The following is a 26,390-nucleotide window of genomic DNA, read 5'->3' on the forward strand; positions in this document are numbered from 1 at the left end:
GGTCAGTGTTCACACTGCACAAAACCGCACTGAATTCACAAAAATTGTCTGAAAGGGACCAAGTTGAAAACACCCTCAGTCTCCTAACCTGCTGCGTTAATTCGCCTAACCTGCAATTAATAAATCACTTCGATATATAAGTTACGTAAAAAGAGTGTTTCTCATGTACAGACATGCTGATTTAGCCGAGGTCAGGAAGAATGAGTCTGGCAGTGTAGCTGAACGACTGTATTTTATCTACAGTTGTACATCCCAAGTGGCATACTATTCCCTATGTCGTGCGCTCAGTGGCGATTTTAGCATGTAAATCTTGGTGAGGCAAAAAATATATAATTTGGGATGCATGCAAACAAAGCCACAACACAACACTAAACAATACATGAATTGCACTATAACAATGACAAACCGGTGCCCACAAACTGTGAGGGCTTACATAAAGCTGTCCCAACAGCTGAGTCCCAACAGCAGTCCCAACACCTTACCTCTGCTACACCTGGCTATCAGCAGAGCCTTGTCTGGCTGCGAAACAGTTCATTCAACGTCATTTACTGCCTTTAAAAAAACATAGCTGATATGGCTGACTTGCTTAAACAAATGTGGTTTCTACTGATAATTGAGATGTACAAACTATGGCATAAGGGGACAACAAGTGGATAAGAGGAAATCCGTAATTTCGGTTAAGACGTTAGTGAGTGAGCTAGGTGGGATGTAGTCAATATAACTATTTGTTTAGCACTTTTGAAATGTGCAGCGACAGAATTCAGAACATGGACCATTCTTACAGTGTTCTCCATGTACACCAAGTCAGAAAGCTGAAAGCTCTTACAACATTCAGTGATTAAATTTCTCAAAAACAGGTTATAGGCTACATGTGCACCACCAAGTCATAACAGTAGGCGAAACTAAGAGGTAAAAATATACCAAATTATTAGGGAAGGCACATGGGCTACTAACAGCTTACTCGACAACATACACTTACTTTAAAACTTACTTACCTACAGTATACATATCTCCCTGGCATATTACATAATTTATGCAGCAGCACACAAGACATTTTTGGATTTACCTTGTTGTGCTGTGCAAATTTGAACAGGAAGGTGGTCCTTCGTGGGCAAATTTTGTCATCAAAGTCTGGCATTCTCTGGATTTATGGTGCTTTCAAGACAACCGGGAACTAAAAAAAAGTTGAATCATGATGATGTCATTGAATTTCAGGTTGTAGCTCTAGAAAGAGGCCTGAGTTCCTGATTTACAATTCTGAGTTGGATGAAAGTTCAAAACGTATTTTCCCAGTCCTAGCTCATTTTTCCCCGAATTCCCAGTTGTCTTGAACTCACTAAAGTCAGATTTTATAGTTCCGAGTTAACAGTTGTTTTGAGCGCAACACAAATCATGCTTCATTGACAGCATGGCCAATGTTGAATGCGTATAATTTTAAACTAGGAAAATAGACCCTTATTCTTAGATTTAGTTACCACACAGCCACTCCACTGAATAGCAGGCCAATAATTGCTTTGCAATGCTTGCAGTTAGCCACTGATTCCTTCCAAAACACTCTTTGTTGCATTTGCAATTTCCAACTTGTTGTGTCCAATGTCCAATGGCCGATGAGCACTGATACGTTTTATCTCTAATTTCTCTCCATTATTTCTCTTCATATGACAAGGATTAAAAAGGATTTGCCAGTAGATTGTGGACTTCATTCATGATGATGACTGCTAGCTAAGATTTTTTAAGTATGATGTTGACAGTCCAATCAAAGCTACTGTAGATGTAACTTAATTTGATGCAATTTTATCTGTGTCCAATGACCTTGAGCCTTCTTGGATGGGCACTTCTAATGTAATTCTATAACAGCACCCAAGGGGCTAGAATTTTAGAGCTCTACCCTTAGACTTGGTGGTGACGTAGTGTCCCCATGAGTGACAGAACACTGAGCCAATCACGCCGCAACACTCTGTATTTTCTGCTGGCTTCCCCAACCACCACAGAAAGCACTGAGCTAGCCTGCATTTTGGAGCTGACTTACTCAAGAAATCAAAAGACCATTTATTAACTCAATGATACATATCTATTTTTGACATTGCTTGCAAACTGATATGTGACACATATTAATGCCAAAATAACATGCAAAACAGGCAAGCCCCCTGTTTTGCATGTTTTTTATTTTACATTTTTTTTTGCTAAAAATGTGGGGCTCAAAACAGGTGGGGCTCTGGCCTGCCCTGAACGGCAGTTTGCCAGTAGTGCACTGGGTGCACTACATTTAGCCAGCAGCATACCACACTGCCTCCCACTGTTGGTTTGTCTCTGAAGATAAGTAGGGTTGGTCCTGGTTGGTCCCTGAATAGGAGACTGTAAGTGGTGTTGGAGGGCCAGTAGGAGACACTCTTTCCTCTGGGCAGTGATTGGGGGCATTGCCCTGTGTAGGGTGCAGTCTTCCAGGTGTCCTGACTATCTGTGGTCACTAAAGATCCCATGGCACTTTTCATACGAGTAGAGGCGTTAACCCCAGTGTAAATTCCCAATTTGGCTTTTATACCAGCATCCAATTGGTTTATTGCTCACCCCTGTAACTATTCCCCAGGTCGTTGCTGTAAATGAGAATGTGTTCTAAGTCAATTTACCTGGTAAAATAAGGGTTAAATAAATGTTTTTTAAAACAACTTTTGACCAGAGATCAACACTATGAAGGGAACAGGGTGCCGTTTGGGAAGTAATTTATGAGTTGACACTGTTATTTCCACTGAGAAGACCAGTTGATGATGACCGGGGCAGTCTGCGTTTAGTGTCCTGTGCCGTAAAGTGGCATATTTTGCGTCGTTTGCATTTTTCCCTAATCATATTCATCATCCCGTTAACTAGTTAGTGGATTCCATAGTGCTTCTAGAAGTAGCGATACAGTCTGATCTCATAACTTTGCCCATGCGCCTCTGTGAATCTATCAGTGAGATTGAGAAGGAACCTGCAAATAAGCATTTTGTTCGACGGTGTAAGGAGGCTATATAACATGTCATGTGTATCTCGTACATACGACTAATACAACTTCAAACTAGGTATTTTACACTACTTGACTCAACCATTATTTGGCGAGTGGTGGGTGGCAGCCTCGGTTATCTTCCCCGAACCTGTATGTCTCGAGGGACCATCTATTTAAACAGCCCAACGCGGGATACAGACCAAGGAGTTGCCTTTCGATGGCTCTTTAATTTTTATGTGAAACGGGCGGGAGGACATTCCAAATTCAACCTGGTAGCGTAATTTATTGCTGTATAACACGTCGTGGAGCGATACCGCGGTTGGACCAGTGCAGTCAAGGTTGAACGTGAGTATAAAAGCATCCACTGTTTTACCGAATGACTCATATCATCCTGGGGCTATCTTGCCGCATCATCGATGTGGTTTAGTAAGCTGTAATGTGCGCTTGTGTCATCGAAACTGTTATGACTTCTCCCATATTGTTGACAAGTTATCATTTGCGTTTCTGGAGGATGACTTTGATCATGCAGTAGCATCAATAACATCCAGCATGTAATTTCGCTACAAACTAACGTCATGGCATCATGCACCTGTAATGATACAGTATGAAGAAAAAAAATGCATTTTCATGAATGTCCTGCGACTGTTTAGGGAAGTGTTTATTTATTTGAGTACCGTCTTTTAAATAATTTGAAGGAGTCAAATTTATGGGACCTTGAAAATGTAATCAATGGGAAGATTCAATTAAATACAAACCAATGGCAATTTTAAAACAGTGCAGATATAACCAACAGAAAGTTGTGGTGCAGTAGTTCCCTCAAAGCGATCAGTGGGCGTGTCATTTCCTAGTGGTGTCACTGTTGAGGTCAGGCTTCTCTCTAGTTTTTAATAGAACATAATAAATAGTAGGACCTTTTCCGCTCCCACTGTTACCTCAATAATACAGCACAGGTAATAAAATGGACACCACTACAGACTGTCTACAGTATCCAATAATTTGCCCTGTCTTTGCCCAGCCTGGTCTCATAGACTAAACGTAAAATAGTAAATGTAAATCTGTGCTACTGAAATTAGTATGCGGTTAGGTATGGTTACATCAAATCAAATGTATTTATATAGCCCTTCGTACATCAGCTGATATCTCAAAGTGCTGTACAGAAACCCAGCCTAAAACCCCAAACAGCAAGCAATGCAGGTGTAGAAGCACGGTGGCTAGGAAAAACTACCTAGAAAGGCCAAAACCTAGGAAGAAACCTAGAGAGGAACCAGGCTATGTGGGGTGGCCAGTCCTCTTTTGGCTGTGCCGGGTGGAGATTATAACAGAACATGGCCAAGATGTTCAAATGTTCATAAATGACCAGCATGGTCGAATAATAATAAGGCAGAACAGTTGAAACTGGAGCAGCAGCACGGTCAGGTGGACTGGGGACAGCAAGGAGTCATCATGTCAGGTATTCCTGGTGCATGGTCCTAGGGCTCAGGTCCTCCGAGAGAGAGAAAGAAAGAGAGAATTAGAGAGAGCATATGTGGGATGGCCAGTCCTCTTCTGGCTGTGCCGGTTGGAGATTATAACAGAACATGGCCAAGATGTTCAAATGTTCATAAATGACCAGCATGGTCGAATAATAATAAGGCAGAACAGTTGAAACTGGAGCAGCAGCACGGCCAGGTGGACTGGGGACAGCAAGGAGTCATCATGTCAGGTAGTCCTGGGGCATGGTCCTAGGGCTCAGGTCCTCCGAGAGAGAGAAAGAAAGAGAGAAGGAGAGAATTAGAGAACACACACTTAGATTCACACAGGACACCGAATAGGACAGGAGACGTACTCCAGATATAACAAACGGACCCTAGCCCCCCGACACATAAACTACTGCAGCATAAATACTGGAGGCTGAGACCGGAGGGGACAGGAGACACTGTGGCCCCATCCGAGGACACCCCCGGACAGGGCCAAACAGGAAGGATATAACCCCACCCACTTTGCCAAAGCACAGCCCCCACACCACTAGAGGGATATCTTCAACCACCAACTTACCATCCTGAGACAAGGCTGAGTATAGCCCACAAAGACCTCCGCCACGGCACAACCCAAGGGGGGGGCGGGGGCGCCAACCCAGACAGGATGACCACATCAGTGAATCAACCCACTCAGGTGACGCACCCCCTCCAGGGACGGCATGAGAGAGCCCCAGTAAGCCAGTGACTCAGCCCCTGTGATAGGTTTAGAGGCAGATAATCCCAGTGGAAAGAGGGGAACCGGCCAGGCAGAGACAGCAAGGGCGGTTCGTTGCTCCAGAGCCTTTCCGTTCACCTTCCCACTCCTGGGCCAGACTACACTCAATCATATGACCCACTGAAGAGATGAGTCTTCAGTAGAGACTTAAAGGTTGAGACCGAGTTTGCGTCTCTGACATGGGTAGGCAGACCGTTCCATAAAAATCGAGCTCTATAGGAGAAAGCCCTGCCTCCAGCTGTTTGCTTAGAAATTCTAGGGACAATTAGGAGGCCTGCGTCTTGTGACCGTAGCGTACGTGTAGGTATGTACGGCAGGACCAAATCAGAGAGATAGGTAGGAGCAAGCCCATGTAATGCTTTGTAGGTTAGCAGTAAAACCTTGAAATCAGCCCTTGCTTTGACAGGAAGCCAGTGTAGAGAGGCTAGCACTGGAGTAATATGATCACATTTTTTGGTTCTAGTCAGGATTCTAGCAGCCGTATTTAGCACTAACTGAAGTTTATTTAGTGCTTTATCCGGGTAGCCGGAAAGTAGAGCATTGCAGTAGTCTAACCTAGAAGTGACAAAAGCATGGATTCATTTTTCTGCATCATTTTTGGACAGAACGTTTCAGATTTTTGCAATGTTACGTAGATGGAAAAAAGCTGTCCTTGAAATGATCTTGATATGTTCTTCAAAAGAGAGATCAGGGTCCAGAGTAACGCCGAGGACCTTCACAGTTTTATTTGAGACGACTGTACAACCATTAAGATTAATTGTCAGATTCAACAGAAGATCTCTTTGTTTCTTGGGACCTAGAACAAGCATCTCTGTTTTGTCCGAGTTTAAAGGAGAAAGTTTGCATAACACAGATGGTTATCAACACTAGAACCGCTTGGGCCTCGAGGGACACTCCTTCAAGCTAACGAGCAGTCAATCTGACTGCAACATTCTAACAGTGTAATTAATACATTTCATATGTGACTAGTTTCAGGAAACTACGCATATGTCGCACATCACTGCTTCACAGGAGCGGCATTTGAACGTAAACGTGTTTTTTTTAATCAAAATGCGAACGTTCATTAATAACAAACTTGTATTCCATCCATAAATACAAAATAAAATTGGTAAATTACGAGCCTAGTTGGTTTAGCCATGGAAAAAGGCAGGAACCTTCCCACTAGCCATGATTGTCTGAGATAATGGATGGTCTGGACATGCCGGGAGATGAGGTTGGATTGGTCTGCCATGTAGCATGCTTCTGTCTAATTTGAGCTGTTCAGTAAGTGTTGACAGTCCTTTCTACCGCACTGTTTTTTAAAGATATAATGTTAGCCATCGAGAACTACAAAAGGTTTGCTACTTTACTCAACAACATTGATGCCCTGTATTTAGCAGGCGCTATCGAGAGATCAGTTGGAAAAAGTAACGGGCTACTTCCTTCACACACCATGGTCAGTGTGAACCAGAGTGACTTGACACAACTCTGGTCGAACAAGATGTAACTACAAACAAAACAGAGATAAATGGTTCCAGTCTACTGTGAAGCGTTCATCTATGGATACAGGGACGAGTCTAGCTACATTTTCAGATCTAAGTTTCTAATTTTGTCATAAAGTTGTTTTTATTGCAAGTTAAAGCTTACTGTTAGTTAGCTAGCAAACGTTAGCTTGCTGGCTCGCTAGCTAATGTTACGTGTATGATCTGTGCACTAATATTATTTGAATCAGAAAACTAGCAATGCAAATGGTTATGGCCTAATGTTAGCTAGCTAACTCTGAACCTAGTTTGTTAGCTTTAGCTACCTGCAGATTCATACTACAGCTATGACAATGTTTGTATTAGTAGTGTGAGTTGGGATTATACCGGTTCATTGTTTATCTAGCTACTTAGGTAGCTAACTACATGGCTAAACAAAAGACTCCACTTCGGCCGGATTATTACATGATCTATCAAATGAGCCTGGTGTGTCTGGGGGTGATTACGGCCATCTATGTGTACATGTCTAGACAATAGTGACCCTTCCACTTAGCTAGATGTGGCTGGGGGGTGGTTATAGCATTTCCTTCATATGACCCATCAAATTAGACAAGTGTGTCGGGTAAGCATCATCTAATAATGCTAAAATATTTTTATCTGGACACGTTTTGTTTTTGATATTGCTACTATGCAAGTAAACACTTCACTGTACTGTTTACACCTTCTGTATCCTGTGCATGTGACAAATAGCTTATTTGATATAGGGTTTGTTTACCACATGGTCTCACATGTGAATCCTTAAAGAAATGAGTGAGGCTAATGGATTGGGCTCCTGAATGGCGCAGCGGTCTAAGGCACTGCATCTCAGTGCTAAAGACGTCACTACAGACCCCGGTTTTATTCCAGGCTGTATCACAACCAGCCGTGATTGGGAGTCCCATAGGGCGGTCCACAATTTTCCTAGGGTCGTCCGGGTTAGGGTTCGGCTGGGATAGGCCGTCTTTGTAAATCAGAATTTGTTCTTAACTGACTTGCCTAGTTAAATGTTCAATAATTATCAGGGTTTTTTTAATATATTTTTTATTTTACCTTTATTTAACCAGGCAAGTCAGTTAAGAACAAATTCTTATTTTCAATGACGGCCTAGGAACAGTGGGTTAACTGCCTGTTCAGGGGCAGACTAGTAACCTTCCGGTTACTAGTCCAACGCTCTAACCACTAGGCTACCCTGCTGCCCCGTTTGAACAATGCTGAATGGGTGTAGACTAAGAAGAGCTCTCCAGTAGGTGTACCAAAACATTCAAGGGCCATTTTCTCAAAAGTGGGGTTACAAGTTTATCAACTTGTTCCTCAACTGCAGTATATTGTAATGGTTTTGACTTGAGGTTATTGTTTGTAGGGGTGCCAGGTAGGTTGTGCCTACCAGAGAAAATATTGATTTCTCCTTTTGGTTTGTGAGGGAATGAGTCCCGTCTGGTCCGTCAAGTCTACACCAATACAAAAGGACTCATGTAAAAGTCAGGATGGACATACACTTTTCATAAACCCTTAAAAGATTGGAAATAACTTTAAAACAACTGTATTATTTTGTGTGGGTTGTATTACCAACATAAATGATCACACACATATAATAATATAACAAATAATGAGCTCTGTTTCCTCCAGAAAAGTTCTGTACTACTGGCCTAAAAGAGTCCAGCCCGGTAAAGGAGTTTAGGGAACTCAAGTGACCTTAGTCACGCAATGTTTGTCTGTTCATAAAAGTGTGGTCTCAACCCAGTCTCAATCATACAATCAAAATATCAACTCTTTTACCACACAACCATAAAGAGTATCAAATCTCAATAAGTCTTCAACTACAACTGACCACATAAATCATCACGGTATACATCACACCAAAACAAATGAAATACGGTATACAAAAAGGTTGTAGTCAGTCAGACAATCCATTCCGCCAACAGATCTTCAGCAGAGAAAGGCCACGAAGAACAACGGAGATGTGTAGTCAACGGACGCAAAGAGTGGATCCGATCCTGGGTAAACTCTATTAGGCTACAAAACACATGTTTAAAAGGCAACAAAACAAACGGAATAGAGAAGCTTGGGAACTGAGGGTTGAACACATCCTCATTCACGTCTCCATCACAAACCCCTTTTTGTGCAGCTGATGCTGGCTATTTCATTGGGAATTAAAGGGGAAGCGCCCTATTGGAAGGAGAAGCACTGAGACGGTTCAGAAAAATGTAGGGCCGTCACACCCCCCCCCCCCCCCCCCCCTCTGGAAAAATCCGACCATTACCCTGGAAGGCACATCTGGGAAACCGAGAATTCTTCTCATCACTTTCCTCTACAAAAATATTCATAACTTTGTGGCACTCACGCTCCTCAGCTGAGGGGTAACAGGCCTTGAGGCTTGAGACATGGACAATGCGCATATCTTCACCTGTGTCGTCTTTCACCACTCGGTAGTTCAGAGGGCCCATCTGCTCCAAAATCCTATATGGTCCTTGACATTTAGGAGTGAGGTTGGCCGAGAAGAATTGTTCAGCTTTTGAGTAAGGATGAGAGCGAAGCCACACCCGATCACTAACCTGGAACTGCATGTCTCTTCTTGCCATAATTTCTCTTCTGCTTGAGTCGGGCCTGGATCATGTTCTTTGAGACGAGCTCTCAAGTTGTGGAGAGGGACTACCTGGTCATAGCATGCAGAGTTGGAGTAGCCTGCTGGGGCTGTAGCACCATATCCAAGGGTCCTCGGAATGGACGACTCCGGTTCAGCTCTGCAGGTGTGACTCCAGTGGACTCTTGCACAGCAGAAGTCAGGGCAAATCGAAACTCATGAATGTTCTTGTCCCAGTGTTTGTGCTGGGTCCCTACATAGGAAGCAACCTTTGTCTTCAAGGTTCGATTAACTCTCTCAGTGAAGTTGGTCTGTGGGTGATAGGCCGTGGTCAACTTCTGTCTCGGGTTCCATCTTTGTCAGGTCTCCTCAAAGAGATCAGAGACGAATTGGGAACCTCGGTCAGACAGGATGTAATCAGGCACTCCCCAGCGAGTCAGGATCTCTTTCGTGAGGATGTTAGAGACGGTCCTCGCTGTGGCCTGATGCTGGGCAAAGAGCTCCACCCACTTTGAATAGTAATCAACAAAAACAAGCATGTACACATTCTGATTGGAGCTTCTAGGAAATGGACCCATCACATCCACTCCTAACATTTCCCAAGGTCGGGAAACCACCGTTTGCTGCAACTTGCCAGCAGGTGTTCTACTTTCTGGTTCGTACATTTGACAAAGCTGACAGTTTCGGATGTGTGACCATGCTCAGATGTGGCCAGTACAGTAATGCTTGCAACCGCTTGTAGGTTTTGAACCTGCCCAAATTACCAGCTAATGGGTCTTCATGGAAATGTTAAAGCAGTTGAAGGCGCAGAGGTTCAGGTATGTACATTTGGTAGAGTGTTCTGTGAGGTAGTTGTACAACTCGGTAGACTTTGTCTTCAATGATGGTCAGCTTGGTGGTGGATTGACCAGCTTTTCTCCGTCTTCCAGGATAGTCTGGTACAAAGCCTGTACTTCTGGATCATCCTGTTGGCCCTTCCATATGGCCTCATCAGAGATAGGAAAGTCAGTTTTGGGTGAGTCTCAACTGCTAAACAGGACAGTAGCACATGTAAGATGAGGGCCACCATTACCACAAGCAGGAGCTCTGGATAAGGCATCTGGAACAGTGTTGTATTTTCCTTTCCTGTATTCTACTGCAAAGGTGAACTCTTGCAACCGTAGAGCCCATCTGATGAGTCTGGTGCTTGGTTTGTTAGTCTTGAACACCCACACAAGGGAGGAATGTGACCACAGTGAAGTGTCTTCTCTCCAGGTAATACCTCCATTTTTCCAAAGCCCAGACAACTGCAAGGCACTCTTGCTCGGTTGTGGAGTAGTTCCGTTCTCCTCCATTCAATCTCCGACTGGCGAACGCTAGCACCTCTTCAGTGCCAAGTCCAGTCTGTTGGACTAGGACAGCACCAAGTCCAACATCACTTGCATCAGTGTAAACAACAAAAAGGCAGTCAGTTGGGATAACTCAAAATGGGAGGGGTGACAAGGTGTCGTTTCAGGGTTTCAAAGGAGGTCTGGCACTCTGCCGTCCATCGGAATTTCGCTCCTTTTTGCTTCAATGCGTTGAGGGGTTCTGCCACCTGGGAGAAGTTCGACACAAAACGATGGTACCATCCAGCCATTTCAAGGAACCATTGAAGGGCCTTGAGTGTGGTTGGCACAGGGAGGTCTTGTACCGCCTTGGTCTTTTCAGGATCCACATGAATGCCGTCAAAAGACACAATATGGCCAAGGAACTTCAAGGAGTCTTGGCAGAAGTTGCTCTTCTTCATGTTCAATGTCAGACCAGCTTCTGTTAGCTTGTCCAACACTGCTTGAAGATCTAGCAAGTGTTGTTCTCTGGTCTGGGAGTAGATCATCATATTGTCCAGGTAGATGAAACAGATCTTCCCTTTGAGCTCACCTAATGCAATTTCCATCAGTCTTTGGAAAGTGGCAGGTGCATTCTCTAATAAAAAACGGCACCACCTTAAAGGAAAACAAGCACAGACAAAAGCAGTCTTGTCCTTGCTTTCATGGTCCATCTCAACCTGCCAATAGCCACTATTGAGGTCAAGGGTAGTAAACACAACAGCGCCAGACAATGACTCCAGGATCTCGTGGACGGTGGGAAGAGGATAGGCATTAGTCTGGGAAACATTGTTGGTCTTCCTATAGTCCACACAAAATCTAAGACCACCGGTCTTTTTTTGGATGAGGACAACCGGAGCAGCCCAGAGAGAGGAGGAACGTTCAATTATATCTTGTGTCAACATATCATTAATGAGTGATTGAATGATTAGCTTCGCTGGGGACAAGCGATATGACTTCTGTTTGATCGGCATTTTCTGTGTAAGGAATATCTTGTGCTTCAGGAGCCCGGTGCGTCTCAGCTTTGAAGTACATACATCAGATATTCTGCAGCTGTTCTAACAGCCTTAACTCCTCTGGCTGTTCCAGCTGACCTCTTCTCACAGCCTGTAAAAGGAGATCATCAGAAGGATTACCAAGGGTTAGTGGTGCTAGAGCAAAGGCAGAGAAGACTGCCACTTTTGGTCCTCATTCATGTAACTTCGTAGCTTCTGATTGGAAGAAATGCTTCTTGCTCTGATTGTGTGGAAACCAGTAGCAATTGTGTGCGATATCAATCTGGACACCACTGAAGTACATGAAATCAATTCCCAACACGACAGGAAAAGCAAGGTTCTTGGTTTGTAGGATAACAGAAGGAATCATATAGGAGCGGTTACACAGGCGGAACTCTACCTCACTTCATCCAAGTGGTCGTTTAGCCTCACCATCAGCCAGATAGAGTGGACCTTCTCTCCACGGCTTCAAGTTGTATTGTGGACCTTTAACCTCCTTCCACAGTTTCTCAAGGAGCCGTGTGTAGGATGACTCGGTGTCCAGAATGGCTCTTCCACGGGCCTATGGACAGGGGTAACACCAGTTGGTGCGGTATTAACTGAAAGGAAGGGGATGTTGACAGGGGGGCATAGGCAGTGACTCTTGGGGTTTCAGCTCTGGTCAAAGCACCCAGAGTAGGATGGTCGTTCCTGCGATGGGAGTTAGGTCTGTTAGCCTGTTGTGATTTGTGGTTTCTGGAAGGGTTTACTTGATACGGTCTTGGACATGTAGCCAAAAGGGATATTCTTCAGCCACATCTCCAACAGAACATGGGAGGGGTCTTGGCTGGAGACTTTGGCTGTTGTTGATGGTCTGGCTTTGGTAACTGTTTGGGTGTCTGTTTCTCTCTCTGTTCATATTGTTGTTGGCATTCTCTGTCCTTCTCGAACTGCTGTCCCAGTCGAACCAGTACATCAACAGTGGTGACTCTTTCTTTCTTGGAGTTGACTGGCTAGTATAGGGTTGATATTCTTCAAGATTAACATAATGACCTCTTCCTCCTCAATGCCAGCTTTCCACCTTCTGCACAGGGAGTGGTAACCGTATGCAAAGTCACAGATACTCTCTTTCTCTCTTAATAATAAATCATTTTGCTCTTTTATTTAACCATCTTACATTTTAAACCTTTATTTGTTTATAAAAAGATTGTGAATAACTCACCACAGGTTAATGAGAAGGGTATGCTTGAAAGGAGGCACATAACTCTGCAATGTTGGGTTGTATTGGAGATTCGCAGTCTTAAATCATTTTCCATACAGTCTGTGCCTGTATTTAGTTTTCATGCTAGTGAGGGCCGAGAATCCACTCTCACATAGGTACATGGTTGCAAAAAGCATCAGTGTCTCAACAGTGCGATTTGCCAAGGCAGGATACTCTGAGCGCAGCCCAATCCAGAAATCTGTCAGTGGCTAGTGATTTAAATTCAATTTTCACAGAACCGCTTGTTGCAATTTTGATGAGGCAGATATCGGTAAGTGGACTGGAGGCAGGGCATGAAAGGGATAACGAATCCAGTTGTTTGTGTCATCCGTTTCGGGAAGTACCTGCATAATTGCACAGCCAACTCACTCAGGTGCTTCGCTATATCACATTTGACATGTAAGCTTGAATTAATTTGCACACAAAAAATACAATGATGGAAAGACCTGTGTGTTGTCCTTGTTAATGCAGACAGAGAAGAGCTCCAAATTCTTAATTATAGCCTCAATTTTGTCCTGCACATTGAATGTAGTTGCTGAGCGTCAGATCATTCAGGCGAAAAGAAACATCATCCAGATAGTGCAGTCGTGCGAGAAACTCGTCATCATGCAAGCGGTCAGACAATTGAACCAGTTGAACCCGCCGTGCAGGTGTCCACCATAACGAGCAGCCTGGTGACCTAGAGGCCGGGGAGGGAGCACATGTGACACACAGGGTGGCATTTTTCCCCTTGCCAACGTAAGGTTCCACAAGCCTCATCCCCACATTCTCCGACACTCGCTCACCTGTTTCCCAATGTGGATATTTTTTCCAAAATGGTGCTGTCCCTACCTTTCTCTTGTCTCACCGTTTGGTGGTGGCGCTGGCATCAGCTCCCGTGCTTACCATTCTGTTTTTTTTGTGCTTAGGGCTCGTCTGAGCCTTCCGGCTGAGGCTCAGAATCAGAATAATAACAATCAAAGATGTCATGATTAATTTCTTCCCCACCATCTGAGTCGTTTTCATTCAGATCTTGTAGCAGCGCTAACACAGCATGTGCATCCAGTCTTCTTGGTCTTCTTGCCATTGTAAATGACGAATGCTCTCACTGTGTATTACAAGTAGGCCAGAGTAGACTGATAAGACTGCTTGGATTTGATGGACTGAAATAGGGTAAGTACAATTTTGAGATAGTAATTCGAATATACCAATATTATAGAATTGCCCGCCCTGTTCTTCATTCACAATTGGTGATTACATAATTATGCATTATCCGCTTCCCCTCACTCATCAACTCACCCATTCTCTCCCTTTCTCCCCCATCATACTTTACTTCATTTATTTAATCTGTTGTTACATGTGTGAAAATAGGGGTTGATCAACTGGCCACTGCACCTTCCAATGTCGGGAGAATAGGTGGAGCAGGCCCTACTGTCGGGTGTAGGAAGCGTAAATGGGAAAATCATTCAAATAAAACTGGTTATAACAGCAGATCTGTTTGATATTATGATTCTAACAACGACAGTATTTATGTAGACTTATTCGGGAAAGTCAAGGATAAAGGGGGGCATGCCTTTAAAAATGGAAGAGTAATACAATTAATTAATTAATGAGCAGTCAAAATAACAGCTTTAGCAGTTATAGTGTTAAAGGAAAACTCCCACCCAAAAATGATATTTTGGTATTTGTTTCAAAATACATCAAACGGGATGATTTCTGTATTTTGAAAGTTACATATCTTGAAAACTTGATTGCTGACAAGCAAAACATTTTGGGATGAAACAAATACAGAAATATAGTTTTTGGGTGTAGTTTTCATTTAAAGGCCGAGGTTCCCAAATGTTGTTTTTTAAGAAAGTTTAAACCTTAACCCTTTAACCTAACTCCTGAACTTAACCTTAACCCAAACCCCTAATCCTGACCCCCTAGCCTAGCTTACATTAGCCAGTGAGCTAACGTTATCCACCTAGCCACCCAGCTAGAATTCAATATATATCATATGTTTTGCAAATTCGTACCAAATTGTACATTTTGCAAATTCGTAACATATCATACGGAATAAGTGATGGACACCCACAAATGAATACATACTAAATGGGTGTGGGGATTTTAACACAGGACATTGCAAAATGCTCTGAGACCAGGTTGAGTCATTTAAAGCATGAAGGAAATTAGAGAAGGAAAGGGAGTTGTCTAAGACTGTACAACACATCCACACCTACTTTCTACAACTTCTTAACTTCACCCAATGATCTGAGAGTGATTCATGCACTGCCAAAGTCTATTCAAATGAGCAAATACTGATGACTTTCCCTGTTTCTTTTACATCAAGAGAACCTTCAGGAGTAGCATACCCTTTAAAACTCCTCAAGGTTGCCTAGTAACTCAAACAGTTTCCTTCACCTTGGACATGCTTGGGTACTATCCAGGCAGAAGGCAATGCCGCTCTGAATAGAAATTATGTAGTTTAGGAATAATGGGAAGTAATTATCTTCCTGAGAGGGGTACTCCAGGTATTATCTTAGTGAAAATACAGGACCTTAACCAACAATGCAGTTCAGGAAAGATTTAATAAAATATTTACTAAATAATCCAAAGTAAGAAAACTATTTAAAAAAATGAAGTAACACAATAATGAGGCTTTATACAGGGGCTAACGGTACCAAGTCAATGTGCGGGGTTTAGTCGAGAATTTTTATAGGTATTGGTAAAGTGATAATAAACAGTGAGTAGCAGCAGTGTAAAAACAAAGGGGGGTGTCAATGTAAATAGTCCAGGTGCCATTTGATTAATTGTTCAGCAGTCTTATCGCTTGGCGGTAGAAGCTGTTAAGGAGCCTTTTGGTCCCAGACTTGGCTCTCCGGTACCACTTGCCGTGCAGTAGCAGAGAGAACAGTCTATGACTTGGGTGACTGGAGTCTTTGGCAATTTTTTAGGCCTTTCTCTGACACCGCCTGGTATAGAGGTCCTGGATGGCAAGAAACTTGGCCCAAGTGACGTACTGGGCCATATGCACTACCCTCTGTAGCACCTTAAGGTCAGATCCCAAGTAGTTGCCATAGCAGGCAGTGATGCAACCAGTCAGGATGCTCTCGATGGTGCAGCTGTAGAACTGTTTGAGGATCTGGAGACCCATGCCAAATCTTTTTAGTCTCCCGAGGGAGAAAACGTGTTGTCGTGCCCTCTTCACGACTGTCTTGGTGTGTTTGGACCATAATAGTTTGTCGGTGATGTGGACACCAAGATAAGTGAAACTCTCGACCCACTCCTCTACAGCCCCATCGATGTTAATGGGGCCCTGTTCGGCCCGCCTTCGGTGAACAGGGACTCAAGGAGGGGACTAAGTACGCACCCCTGAGGGGCCCCAGTGTTGAGGATCAGTGTGGCAGATGTGTTGTTGCCTACCCTTACCACCTGGGGGTGGCCAGTCAAGAAGTCCAGGATCCAGTTGCAGTGGGAGGTGTTTAGTCCCAGGTTCTTTAGCTTAGTGATGAGCTTTGTGGGCACTATGGTGTTGAACACTGAACTGTAGTTAATTAACAGCATTCTCACATAGGTGTTCCTTTTGTTCAGGTGGGAAAGGGCAGTGTGGAGTGCAATTGAGATTGCGTCATCTGTGGATCTGTTGGGGCGGTATACGAATTGGAGTGGGTCACGGGTTTCCGGTATGATGGTGTTGATGTGAGCCATGACCAGCCTTTCAAAGCACTTCATGGCTACCGACGTGAGTGCTACGGGGCGGTAATCATTTAGGCAGGTTACTTTTGCTTCCTTGGGCACAGGGACTATGGTGGTCTGCTTGAAACATGTAGATATTACAGACTTGTTCAGGGAGAGGTTGAAAATGTCAGTGAAGACACTTGCCAGTTGATGAGCGCATGCTTTGAGTACACATCCTGGTAATCCATCTGGCCCCACAGCTTTGTGAATGTTGACCTGTTTAAAGATCTTACTTACATTGGCTACCGAGAGAGTGATCACACAGTCGTCCGGAACAGCTGGTGCTCTCATGCATGCTTCAGTGTTGCTTACTTTGTGTATTATAATTAGGCAATGTGCCTTTCTCAACTATATATTGTTGTCGGGTTTGTAACCACGTTTGCCAGTGACCGTCTCTTCCCATTCAAATATTTTTTTTTTCAACAAAAAGTCCAGTAATATACCCATGTAATTCCAGTTGATATTGCAAGGGTTTGTTTTGCGCAATGCACTGTCTGTGCATCGTTATATTGGCTATAAAAGTGGATCCATGTGATTGTATTTTCCTTCCTTTTTAGACCACATAGGCCTAATAAAATACTTCAAATGGTAGGCTAACCGCGCCTCTCTCTCTCTGTGTGTGTGGTGACTTAAAGAAGAGTAAGGGTAAGGCCCTTTTTAAGAACTGATTGGGTCTCTGTTTGACACCAACAAACGCGCCATAATATCTGTCCCTGTGCCCTCCCAAAATCAGTGCATTAAACATTTCAGCAGACAGCAGATGCTTGTTCTATAAGGAGGATTTGGATCCACCCAAACCATTTGTGTTCCTGGATCCTTTCACATCATTATAAGGCTGCGTTGAGACAATGATTTATCAGAGATTGAAGCCCAGCTCAGTTAATCCCTACCATTGTGTCACTGAGTTGTCATAATGATTCAGCAAATGTACATTATCCCATTGGTGTGGTGTTGGAAGACACAATGTAAGTCACCTAATTTATGTCCCTCTAACTGCCCTGAATGCCTCTGCTGATCCTATAGCTATTGTATGCAGTAATCATTTACATATGAACCAGAGTTATACTGTTAGCACTGAGGCAGTGTGCCCTAGTAGGAAGTCCACTGTATGCAGCTCACCCAGCACTAACATAAATAACATGAGCATGTCTACTTCTGTTAAGCTCCCCAGTAAAGAAATGAAAACAATCAAGCATCCCAGAAAAGTGCTAAACATAGCCCACGTTAACCTTAAGAAACAAGATTCATGAAATCAGTAATCTGCTAGTAACAGATGACATTTATATTCTGACAATCTCTGAAACTCACTTAGATGATACCTTTGATGATACAGTGGTAGCAATACATTGTTACAACATCTACAGAATACACAAAAATGCCAAAGGTGGAGTTTCCGTTTATTTTCAGAACTACATTCCTGTAAAGCTTATAGAGGATCTCATGTTAAATACCGTTGAAGTAATATGGCTACAGATTCATGTGCCTCAAGTATCGGTCTGAAGTGAGCTCCATCGGGGCAGTCCCGTTTTTCTCTTATATACTGCTTACAAGTTATATGTGCATGATTTACATTATTCATTAATTCATCATTAACTTTTGGTTCATGCATGTGACTGACCAATACCTCACGAGACTTCTTCTCTCCAAGCTGAGACCTTGAAACTGAAATATCCCTTTCCATTCTCAAAACAATGTTCTGAGCGTCCTGCTAAATTGCTTATGCTGATAGTGAGGATTCCTCCCAGGCATCAATCAGTTATTTGCATGAACCCAGTTGAATTAGTTATTAGAAAAGCACAAAGGTAACATTTTCCTTCACAGTATTACTTTACTTAACATAGTGATCAGTGTTATCACTTTACTTACCAAAGTTGGTGATTTATTGCATGTTCATTACGTGCCCATTTCTCTATATTATTGAAGATTCCTACTAGACAGGAATACAGTAAGCTATCTTACAGCAGGCTGTCTTGTGATGCTTCATAGCCTATGTGTTGATACTGTATGTAGCATAGGTTTTATTAAAGCGTGTTGTTGCTGTCACTTTGCTGTCCTAGCCGGTGGAGGGATAGACTACACTGATATCATAGCCACTGTGTAAACCGTGCCTGATGCGCTCTATGCCTGGTTACCCTTGGGAACATGGTCCTGTCTGCTCTCGTCCAATCAGTGCCGGGCTGGTGAGGCAGCCAGCGCCCCTGTGGAGAGCAGCCTGTTTACTGTATGGTGACTCAGCTGAAAAGGAGGCTAGCTGACTTGGTGCATCATCACGGAGAGTGTAGCTTAAGAATGCTCACTTTCTCTCTCGGACCATTTACAGTCGACTGTATCTGTACAAGGTTATATTTTAGTTTTATCTGGCTGAAGTGGTTGTCTTTTGTACAGTTTCTGAACCTGATTGTCTGTGTTCCCCCCAGTACTAATATACACTAGGCATGTAATCCATCTAGTCTATATGTTATCACCTAGTAGGAGAATTTACTATTTTAGGTACCATGATGCTCCATTGAACTTGGAGTCCACAGCACAACACACCCTTGTGTTTTCTCTGCACATATTCATTATTCCTTTGTTGCTCATGCAGGCCATGGAAGAACTTAAGGAGAATACTAAGAGGTATCCATTGGTGCGGGCTGCATCTGAGGAGAGCTCCAGTGAGCTGAGCAGCTCTCCGTTCCCTGGAGACACCATGCCCTGGAACCTCTCCAAACACCACCAGATCAAACGTTCCAAGTCTACCTCCGGAGACGTGCATGTGCTGGACTCTGCGGAGAGGGCCGTTCTCCGTATCGCAGGTAAGCTTGGACTAAAAGAGCGTGGGACGCACACACAGAGGACTGAGTCAGAAATCATTTGTTCTTAATTGACCTGCCTGGTAAAATACACACGTACACACAGAGATTATTAATCAGATACACTATACTACGCCGCACATCGCACACTTTTGGACAAGAGCAGAGGACTGATACATTCATTTTAACAGGTGCTCTCATAAATGTTCTCTAAGTGTTTTATACAGCTTGTGATTCAGTAATGACATTGCCATTGCATTGCTAATGAGGCTTTAGGAGCTAAGCTATTATGGTAACAACTCTAAGTTTCCCATTTGAATTCCAAAGGGTGTATTAGGCTGTCAGAGCTTGTCTCTGTCAATCTCAGGGCTCTCCTTCCTTGGCTCCAACTTCGAGTCTACAATATGACACTGTGACTTCAAAACAAGTGCACTATATAGGAAATAGGGTGCCATTTGGGGGACAGTCTGTGTCTGGCCACTGATATTGTGGTGTGATTATGTTGCTGTGTCAGCACTGACTCTCATATTCTCTCTTTGGAATAAACCGCATTGATTTGATTCAGTTGGGTGGAGTCCTTAGACAGCGGTAGCATTGTGGCTGGATATTATCATTGGTCAGCACAACAAGAGTTGGAAGATGCAGTTTGGAGATTAAAATAGTTTTCTTTTGAAAGCTTTTTATTTAGCTGCACCGGCAGGTAGCCTCGTGGTTACAGCGTTGGGCAGTTGTGCCCTTAAGCAAGGCCCTTAACCACAATTTCTCCAAGGATGCCGTTTGTGACCCACATTTTACTAACTGTATCAAACATTTATTTAAAAGCTATTATCTATTCTAATCTGCTTAGTTATGTCTGTTTAATTATAACTTGCTGCTAGTTCTGTCCTGTACAGGGAGAGCCCTTGTGTTACAAGTAGGCTCTCTTGGCTAACACCCTGTGGCTCTTATTGAGTAGTGCAGCATGGTGGTCTCCCTGCAGTGAAGAGTGTCAGGGAATTATGCTTCACAGCTATGGCGTAGATAAGGATGTATATGGCTGTTGAATATTTACAGTGCCTTGCGAAAGTATTCGGCCCCCTTGAACTTTGCGACCTTTTGCCACATTTCAGGCTTCAAACAAAGATATAAAACTGTATTTTTTTGTGAAGAATCAACAACAAGTGGGACACAATCATGAAGTGGTACGACATTTATTGGATATTTCAAACTTTTTTAACAAATCAAAAACTGAAAAATTGGGCGTGCAAAATTATTCAGCCCCCTTAAGTTAATACTTTGTAGCGCCACCTTTTGCGGCGATTACAGCTGTAAGTCGCTTGGGGTATGTCTCTATCAGTTTTGCACATCGAGAGACTGACATTTTTTCCCATTCCTCCTTGCAAAACAGCTCGAGCTCAGTGAGGTTGGATGGAGAGCATTTGTGAACAGCAGTTTTCAGTTCTTTCCACAGATTCTCGATTGGATTCAGGTCTGGACTTTGACTTGGCCATTCTAACACCTGGATATGTTTATTTTTGAACCATTCCATTGTAGATTTTGCTTTATGTTTTGGATCATTGTCTTGTTGGAAGACAAATCTCCGTCCCAGTCTCAGGTCTTTTGCAGACTCCATCAGGTTTTCTTCCAGAATGGTCCTGTATTTGGCTCCATCCATCTTCCCATCAATTTTAACCATCTTCCCTGTCCCTGCTGAAGAAAAGCAGGCCCAAACCATGATGCTGCCACCACCATGTTTGACAGTGGGGATGGTGTGTTCACGGTGATGAGCTGTGTTGCTTTTACGCCAAACATAACGTTTTGCATTGTTGCCAAAAAGTTCAATTTTGGTTTCATCTGACCAGAGCACCTTCTTCCACATGTTTGGTGTGTCTCCCAGGTGGCTTGTGGCAAACTTTAAACAACACTTTTTTTATGGATATCTTTAAGAAATGGCTTTCTTCTTGCCACTCTTCCATAAAGGCCAGATTTGTGCAATATACGACTGATTGTTGTCCTATGAACAGAGTCTCCCACCTCAGCTGTAGATCTCTGCAGTTCATCCAGGGTGATCATGGGCCTCTTGGCTGCATCTCTGATCAGTCTTCTCCTTGTATGAGCTGAAAGTTTAGAGGGACGGCCAGGTCTTGGTAGATTTGCAGTGGTCTGATACTCCTTCTATTTCAATATTATCGCTTGCACAGTGCTCCTTGGGATGTTTAAAGCTTGGGAAATCGTTTTGTATCCAAATCCGGCTTTAAACTTCTTCACAACAGTATCTCGGACCTGCCTGGTGTGTTCCTTGTTCTTCATGATGCTCTCTGCGCTTTTAACGGACCTCTGAGACTATCACAGTGCAGGTGCATTTATACGGAGACTTGATTACACACAGGTGGATTGTATTTATCATCATTAGTCATTTAGGTCAACATTGGATCATTCAGAGATCCTCACTGAACTTCTGGAGAGAGTTTGCTGCACTGAAAGTAAAGGGGCTGAATAATTTTGCACGCCCAATTTTTCAGTTTTTGATTTGTTAAAAAAGTTTGAAATATCCAATAAATGTCGTTCCACTTCATGATTGTGTCCCACTTGTTGTTGATTCTTCACAAAAAAATACAGTTTTATATCTTTATGTTTAAAGCCTGAAATGTGGCAAAAGGTCGCAAAGTTCAAGGGGGCCGAATACTTTCGCAAGGCACTGTATATTCTGTGTGATAGAGGGAAATATGGTTTGACTGACTAATGTGTTGGCTAATGAAGTCGGCTGAGAGTAATTAGTACATACAGAAGTAGACTAAGCACCCAGACAGATGCTCATTGAAATTAAGTTGGAGTGGCAGGGTAGCCTAGTGGTTAGAGCGTTGGACTAGTAACCGGAACGTTGCAAGTTCAAACCCCCGAGCTGACAGTGTACAAATCTGTCGTTCTGCCCCTGAACAAGGCAGTTCACCCACTGTTCCTAGGCTGTCATTGAAAATAAGAATTTGTTCTTAACTGACTTGCCTAGTTAAATAAAGATAAAAATACATAAATGGTATGACCAGGGCATCTAAAAATTGTATTTTTTTTCTTATTTCACCTTTATTTATTTAACCAGGTAGGCTAGTTGAGAACAAGTTCTCATTTACAACTGCGACCTGGCCAAGATAAAGCAAAGCAGTGTGACACAAACAGAGTTACACATGGAATAAATAAACATACAATAGAAAAGTCTATATGCAGTGTGTGCAAATGAGGTGGGATAAGGGAGGTAAGACAATAAATAGGCCATAGTGGTGAAATAATTACAATATATCAATTAGACACTGGAGTGATAGATGTGCAGAAGATTAATGTGCAAGTAGAGATACTGGGGTGCAAAGGAGCAAAATAAATAACAGAATGGGGATGAGGTAGTTGGATGGGCTATTTACAGATGAGCTATGTACAGGTGCAGTAATCTCTGAGCTGCTCTGAAAGCTGGTGCTTAAAGTTAGTGAGGGAGATATGAGTCTCCAGCTTCAGTGATTTTTGCAGTTCGTTCCAGTCATTGGCAGCAGAGAACTGGAAGGAAAGGCATCCAAAGTAGGAATTGGCTTTGGGGGTGACCAGTGAAATATACCTGCTGGATCGCGTGCTACGGGTGGGTGCTGCTATGGTGACCAGTGAGCTGAGATAAGGCGGGGCTTTACCTAGCAAAGACTTATAGATGACCTGGGGCCAATGGGTTTGGTGACGAATATGAAGCGAGGGCCAGCCAACGAGAGCATACAGGTCGCAGTGGTGGGTGGTGTATGGGGCTTTGGTGACAAAACAGATGGCACTGTGATAGACTGCATCCAATTTGCTGAGTAGAGTGTTGGAGGCTATTTTGGAAATGACATCGCCGAAGTGAAGAATTAGTAGCATAGTCAGTTTTACGAGGGTATGTTTGGCAGCATGAGTGAAGGATGCTGCCAAACATAAGATGTGTTTAAATAAAGGAGGTGGTCATATGACTCACAGGTTTGCAGTCACAATAGCACTGGTCTCGTACATCAGCTGTGTGTCTGACAAGCTAGGCCACAGCAACCTTAACTCACAACAACTGGAGACCGGACCGTTTGTTATCCCGCTGCTTTTATAGCTGCCGGCCATACAGGCAAATTCATTTGCACGTAGTAGTACTGTACACAAAAGGCTTTTGTGCAAAGACTGCAGAATAGTCTCCATTTACTGGTAGTGGATAGCTTTCTCAAGTTATTTTTAGCAGAACCACTTTGTACGCTTATGTTTTGTTGAGGGTGTCGTGTGGTAGCCTACTTTCCCACAGACATTTCACTGACCTCTGACCCTAGTGGAGCAGGCCTCTTCAATTGACCTCTACGTGCCAGAGGTTACTGTAGATGGTTTGGGCTAGTTAAACCAGTTCCTTTTTACGCAAGCCATCGGCAGTCTGTTATATCTCAAATGCTTCACTTTCCAGTTATGCCTGGAATACCAGGCATTTGACCCTGGGGAAATGTACAAGGTTTTGGGAGGTGACTTAATGGTGCCAGTGTAGACAATTATTACCCATTTTCCAACTATGCAGACTTATCTGCATAAATGACACCCCTGGTGGTGTGTGACCTTAGTCAGTGATTAATTATAAGGACACATTAAACACTAACCCTTCCTTCTGGAGTGATGTGACAGAGGACAGGTTCACTGGACAGATGTTTACTGTTGCAAGCATTATGATAAGCCTATGAGAGGAATGCAATGTTGGTGTTAGTGTGGTACTAGTTCTCTCTTCACTGAAGAGAGAACTAGTTTAACACTAAGGGGCGGTTTCCCAGACACAGATTAAGCCTAGCCCTGAACTAAAAAGATAGCTCAGTGGACAATCTCCATCGGAAAATAACTTTTAGTCAGTACTAGGCCACAGATGGAAGAAGGAGATGGACATCTCACAGAATGTATAAATCTGAAGCATCCGTTCAGAACTTCTCACCACCAAATATGGTGAGGAGAGGAAGTTCAGAGGTGGGAGAAGATGGAGCTAGATTAAACTTAGACTTGACCCTTTTGTCAAAGTTCATAAAAATGTTGTTGAGAAGGAGAGCAAGGGCGAATTGAGTATTGCATTCGTGCACTTCACATAGTAGACGTTCCCAAATGGAAATGTGCAAATACATGCTGTAATGCGCCAATAGGATCTCTCTAGTTAATGCTTGTATCTGCCCACCTCCTTGCTTGTTCTGCCCACTGCCTTGCTTATTCTGGAGACTGCCCCTATACCTTCAGAGGAGGCATTGCCAAACAGGTGATTGCCTAGGTTTGTGTACACTACAGTATATGATAGAGAGAATCCTTATTTTGGTGTTTTTCTCAAACATTCTCATAGAAAGCTTGGAGTAAAAAAACTTCAGTCAACATGCTGTAAATGTACTGACATATAAACCATGATTTACTGAAGACCATGACTTGCTCCTCTGAACATTCTGATGTCCAATGAATTATTCATCATAAGATTCAAATAGTTATTTCAACCCTACTAAAAGCACCCCTGTGCTACATATGAATGAGTAGCTGAGCGATTCTACTAGAAAAGAGGTATAAACATAAACCATACATCAGAACCTGCAATGTAAAGTAGTTTCAAACAAGTCAAACCTTCTATGTCCTAAATGGCATCACTGCATAGTGCACTCATTTTAACCAGAGGTAAAAAAAATAAATGCAATTTATAGTGAATAGGATGTAATTTAGGATGTAGCCCTTCTCTCTGTGCCCACTGGGTCTTAGTGCATCAAGACGTCATAATGTCCACCGCACTGTGTGCAGGAAAATACATAATAGGGAATCCCATACATACTGAACATAAGTGCAGTGGGGGGGGATTCTGCTGTGCTTACAGAGGCTGCTGACCCATGTAATGCTCACTGATGCCACAAGAGGGCAGTAGCCAAAGCTAAAGTATCTCTAGTATGATTTGTTTGATCTCTGTTCAAGATGTTATGCATCAAAGTGGCAACAGGTCTCAAAGAAGCGTTGATACCCAGATAGGCATGCTTTGGGGTTGTTGTTCTGTGCTCAATGCCAACCTAACTCAGCTGTCCATCTTAAAAATATGTTTCAGGACGGCAACTTCAGCTGTACTCCAACTTTAGACTAGATCTACAGTTAATTAAGCAATAAGGCCCAAGGGTGTGTGGTATATGACCGATATACTGTACCACGGCAGGCAAAACGCAGCGCAGAGTGCCTGGATACAGCCCTTAGCCATGGTATATTTGCCATATACCACACACCCCTGAGTTGCCTTATTGCTGTTACATGTATAAACTGGTTACCAATGTAATTACAACAATAAACAAGTAATTTAGCCTCATACCTATAGTTTATTGTCTGATATACAGTACCACGGCTTTCAGCCAATCAGCATCCAGGACCCAAACTACCTTGTTTATAGCATATACAGTGGGGCAAAAAAGTATTTAGTCAGCCACCAATTGTGCAAGTTCTCACACTTAAAAATATGAGAGAGGCCTGTAATTTTCATCACAGGTACACTTCAACTATGACAGACAAAATGAAAGAAAAATGTCTCCAGAAAATCACATTGTAGGATTTTTATATTAATTTATTTGCAAATTATGGTGGGAAATAAGCATTTGGTCACCTACAAACAAGCAAGGTTTCTGGCTCTCACAGACCTGTAACTTCTTCTTTGAGAGGCTCCTATGTCCTCCACTCGTTACCTGTATTAATGGCACCTGTTTGAACTTGTTATCAGTATAAAAGACATCTGTCCACAACCTCAAACAGTCACACTCCAAACTCCACTATGGCCAAGACCAAAGAGCTGTCAAAGGACACCAGAAACAAAATTGTAGACCTGCACCAGGCTGGGAAGACTGAATCTGCAATAGGTAAGCAGCTTGGTTTGAAGAAATCAACTGTGGGAGCAATTATTAGGAAATGGAAGACATACAAGACCACTGATAATCTCCCTCGATCTGGGGCTCCACGCAAGATCTCACCCCGTGGGGTCAAAATTATCACAAGAACGGTGAGCAAAAATCCCAGAACCACACGGGGGGA

The 26,390-nt window shown here is 43.1% G+C and overlaps 1 protein-coding gene across 8 annotated transcripts in view; it reads left to right on the forward strand.

The window, feature by feature from the left end:
- Nucleotides 1-2,526: 2,526 nt before the first annotated feature.
- Nucleotides 2,527-26,390, forward strand: part of LOC110496062 (plectin) — a 200,302-nt gene continuing 176,438 nt past the window's right edge. For 4 of the 8 annotated variants that reach the window (XM_021571717.3, XM_090208453.1, XM_021571719.3 and 1 more), the window contains exons 1-2: nucleotides 2,527-3,325; nucleotides 19,157-19,367. In XM_021571717.3, coding sequence (XP_021427392.3) covers nucleotides 19,160-19,367 — 208 coding nt within the window. In that variant the 5' untranslated portion in view covers nucleotides 2,527-3,325; nucleotides 19,157-19,159. Of the gene's footprint in view, nucleotides 3,326-18,736; nucleotides 18,912-19,156; nucleotides 19,368-26,390 lie in introns of those variants that run through there. The other 4 variants (XM_021571716.3, XM_036952534.2, XM_090208438.1 and 1 more) reach the window with 2 other exon arrangements.

This window comes from Oncorhynchus mykiss, chromosome 18 (assembly GCF_057628025.1).
Source record: "Oncorhynchus mykiss isolate SJ-2025 chromosome 18, ASM5762802v1, whole genome shotgun sequence".
Lineage (NCBI taxonomy): Eukaryota > Metazoa > Chordata > Actinopteri > Salmoniformes > Salmonidae > Oncorhynchus > Oncorhynchus mykiss.